We start from the raw sequence: 3,971 nt of genomic DNA on the forward strand, positions 1-3,971 counted from the left end.
CAGACTATAGACTGTTCTATAGTCCAGACTATAGACTGTTCTATAGTCCAGACTATAGACCATTCTATAGTCCAGACTATAGACCATTCTATAGTCCAGACTATAGACTGTTCTATAGTTCAGAACTATAGACTGTTCTGACTATTTAGCTTTTATTAAGTTTTTTCTAAAAATGTTCTTATTTTCTTTTATAAACCCAAACTTGAAAGCAAACGTTTTAAATTTTATTCTATAGAATCATAAAGTTAGTTTCATACGCAATAAAATATGATATTGTTCTTAAAAATAGGTCCAAAATTAAAGAAGTTATTAAAGTTTTTCTTAAACCTTTTTCGTTTTTTTATAAACCTTAAACTTTTTCTATAAAAACATATTAACCAAAATTTAAAAGTCAACTTTGTTCCGATTCAAATAAGCTATAAATCAATAAAATCGGTTGAAAAATATGGAAATTATTAAAGTTTAACTAAAACTTGTGCTAAAACAATATATTCCTCATGGTAATGTTACATTTTATTGCATACTTTTAGGTATATATATTTGGAATTTTAAGATAACTTAAAGTTGTTTAAGTTAAATTAACATATTTTCTATAATTTTCAACCGATTTAAACAATTTAAATGCCATTATAGTCACAACAAATGTAGTAAGTTAAAAAAATATTTTATGTTGTATAGAAAAATTTTAAAGGACAGCCACAAAAATTTGAAAAATTATATTATTTTATTTACAAAAAAAAAACTAAAATAGCAAGCAAATTTTAAATAAAGAAATGTGCTAAAAGAAAATATAAAATATATACATATACAAAAAATTAAATATTTTTAAAATAATATTTCTGTTTTTTTCTTGTTTCTTAATTTCATTTAGTTTGAAATAATATCAAACAATACATACGTCTCTAAAAAGATGATTTTGGTGCTGTATTGGATGAAGTTGGTGCTGTAGTGAATTTACAACAACAGTAGTAGGCTGAGGTGGTAGTGGTGGTTGTGGTGGTAGTGCAGTAGAACGATTATTGTTATTATTATTAATTATATTTGCATTGTTAAAATTATTATTATTATTATTTAAAATAGTTGTAGTTGTATTGTTATTAGTATTGTTAGTGCCATTGTTATTATTATTACTATTACAATTACTATTGAATTGTAAAGTGGCTAAAGATCCAGGGGCCATTGAGACAGCAGTTACAGCGGCTGATGGAGCAGCGCAATTTACAAATTGTGTATGCTGATGAAGATGATTAGCCAATTGAGCTGGTGGCGGTGGTGGTGCCATTAAGATTTGTTGATGTCCAGCAGCTGTGGCTGCTGGGTAACCATTTAATATAACCAACTGGGGACAATTGTTAGTGGGTGGTGGTGGAGTCAACATGGTAGAAGCTTGTGGATTTATTATGGTCATTGTTGTTGGATTAAGAGTCATTGTAGTATTAAGTAATTTATTGGGATTATTATTGCCATTGCCTGGATTATTACCATTGATAATTTGTGTTGTAGAGCCATCGTTAATCATTTTGGTCTTGGCAAATTCTATACGTATAGAGCCACGATCTGAAGATAGTAAATATTTGCCCTGCAATTGTTGCATGGCAGCAGCAGCACTATTTGCATCTTTAAACTCAATAAATGCTACAGGATGATTAGCATTAGTTGTTGCTGTTAAATTTCCGCCCGACAAAGTGGTTACATTTCCGGCAGCATTATTATAATTGTTAAAATGTTGTTGCTGTTGTGTTACTTGCTGCTGCTGCTGCTGTTGTAGACTATTTAAATGTCCGGCTCCAGCTCCAATAGTTGCTGCTAAAGTGTTGTTGGATGAATTTGTGCTACAACTTGTTGATATATTGTTGTTGGTGGTGGTGTTAGTTGTGTTGGAATTATTAGTGAGTGTGTTGGACGTGATATTAGAAGTAGTAGTAGTAGTAGAAGAAGTGATGGAAGTAGTAGAAGAAGAAGAAGTGATATTGTGCGTACCTTTTGTGTGCATTCGTAGGCGACAAAAGCCAGGCATACTGTGCATATTGTATTTTGATTTTTTTTTGTTTTATTGTTATAGGATTGTTTAAAAAATTTATAAATAAAAATTGTTAATTTGGTTGTATTTTTGTTTTTTTTTTGTAGGTTGTGTTTATAATGAATTTATATTTGTGTTGATATTTTTAAGAAATATTAAAATAGATAAATGAGTAATGAATTTAAGAAATCATTTACAATTGAAAGTTTTGTTTATTTGTAAGAAATATTAATAATAGAGCAAAAATAGAAAATTATAAAATTATAAATTGACAAAAATTTTAAAATATTTTTAAAATATCAAATTTTACTTATCACTTCGTTTTAAAAATTAAAACAAAATTGCATTAAAATTTTTACTCTATTATTAAATTATATTTTCCATAAATTTCTTAAATAAAATGTGCATTATTGTCCTAAATAATCTTACAAACTATTATTTAAATGTTTTGTCAACAATAAGTGCAACATTTTCTTTCATTTTAAACAAGTGTTAGAGTGTGTATGTAAAAATCTTGTGAATCGTATGTAAGAACAAAACTAAATACGAAAAAAAATAAAACATAAACTTAAACTTACCTAGAGAATACTTCTTTGAGTTCATGTTCTGAAACAAATTGTCCCAGATTGGCTACAAATAAAGTCGAACATGGTGCATTGGCAGCCAAAGGTGGATTATTAGGATGCGTTGCATTATTTGTAGAACCAACTGGGCTCGCTAGAGCGGGACTTGATAAAAAAGGATGATGTGATGGATGACCACCGGACTGGTGAGCAGCACCAGCCGGACCAGTAGCGGCACCACTAGGTGGTAAACCGGCAGCCGCAGCTGCAGCAGCGGCGGCGGCAGCAGCAGACATATGCATATTAGGATGTATAGCTGTTGTTTGTTGATGATGTTGCGGCATTGTCATTTGAGTCTGTTTAAAAAGGAAATTTTATAGAAAAAAAATATTTTCTTATTTAAATTAGTAACCTACTTGATGCATAGGCTGCTCCATAACTTTGTCTGTATTTAGTCAAAGATAAGAGCGCACTGGCACTTGAGGATGCAGTGCCGGATGTACTAGTGTAGCATGTTGCAGAGCCGCAGCTCCGGGCAATTCAGCGGCAGCCGCCGAATATGCTAACGGATGATGCCATAGCTCGGGTCCGCCCGGAAAGAAGGGCCCACCCAAATCTACAGGTTGATTATGAGAAAGAAAATAATTGTCTTTTGTTAAAAAACAATCCAAAAAAGAAAAGGGAAATAAAATTTTGATAAATTATCAAGAGTATAAAAAGAATGGTATTGGTATTTTTGAATTACATTTTATTATTATAATTATTTGTTTATAAAGGAAACACAAAAAATTTTTGGTTAAACACAAATATAAGCGCATTTTTTTCGTATACAATTTTTAATTTTTTTATCTTTTATTTAATATACACAAGAATTTAAAACAATTATTAAATTATTTATAACATTTTTCTAGTCTTTTTACATGTAGTATTATTTACAAAATATTTTAAAATTGATGTTGAACTTGTGTTGAAATTGTTTTAAATTAAGTATGAAATGTTTAACATTTTGTTACTACAGTGGGCCACTTAAGAGTTAAGTTTCTGCAGAGTTCAGTTCTAGTTCAGTTCTAGTTCAGTTCTAGTTGAGTTCTAGTTCAGTTCTAGTTCAGTTCTAGTTCAGTTCTAGTTCAGTTCTAGTTCAGTTTTAGTTCAGTTCTAGTTCAGTTCTAGTTCAGTTCTAGTTCAGTTCTAGTTCAGTTCTAGTTCAGTTCTAGGTTAGTTCTAGGTTAGTTCTAGGTTAGTTCTAGGTTAGTTCTAGGTTAGTTCTAGTTCAGTTCTAGTTCAGTTCTAGTTCAGTTCTAGTTCAGTTCTAGTTCAGTTCTAGTTCAGTTCTAGTTCAGTTCTAGTTCAGTTCTAGTTCAGTTCTAGTTCAGTTCTAGTTCAGTTCT

At 30.4% G+C, this 3,971-nt stretch overlaps 2 protein-coding genes across 2 annotated transcripts; both read right to left on the bottom strand.

Annotated features, from left to right (window-relative positions):
* Positions 1-868: 868 nt before the first annotated feature.
* LOC111682752 (homeobox protein 5-like) lies at positions 869-3,245 on the bottom strand. The gene is made up of 3 exons (XM_046949267.1): positions 3,000-3,245; positions 2,599-2,939; positions 869-2,018 (listed from the first exon to the last, which is right to left on the bottom strand). The coding sequence occupies exons 1-3, from the start codon at positions 3,018-3,020 to the stop codon at positions 884-886; spliced, it is 1,497 nt and encodes a 498-aa protein (XP_046805223.1). The 5' UTR covers positions 3,021-3,245; the 3' UTR covers positions 869-883.
* Positions 3,039-3,284, bottom strand: LOC124419505 (protein couch potato-like; the record flags this gene model as incomplete). The annotated part of the gene is made up of 1 exon (XM_046949268.1): positions 3,039-3,284. A coding segment is annotated over one exon (246 nt), but the record flags the coding sequence as incomplete, so codon positions are not given.
* Positions 3,285-3,971: the final 687 nt, after the last annotated feature.

The sequence above is a fragment of the Lucilia cuprina genome, chromosome 4 (assembly GCF_022045245.1).
Source record: "Lucilia cuprina isolate Lc7/37 chromosome 4, ASM2204524v1, whole genome shotgun sequence".
Lineage (NCBI taxonomy): Eukaryota > Metazoa > Arthropoda > Insecta > Diptera > Calliphoridae > Lucilia > Lucilia cuprina.

What these genes read in the sequence shown, in the direction of transcription:
- LOC111682752 (XM_046949267.1), bottom strand. Translation starts at nt 3,020, where the DNA reads ATGGAGCAGCCTATGCATCAA. An exon ending in TGGAGCAGCCTATGCATCAA is followed by an intron (nt 2,940 to 2,999) that starts GTAGGTTACTAA and finishes CTTTTTAAACAG; the next exon opens with ACTCAAATGACAATGCCGCA. An exon ending in CTCAAAGAAGTATTCTCTAG is followed by an intron (nt 2,019 to 2,598) that starts GTAAGTTTAAGT and finishes CAATATGCACAG; the next exon opens with TATGCCTGGCTTTTGTCGCC.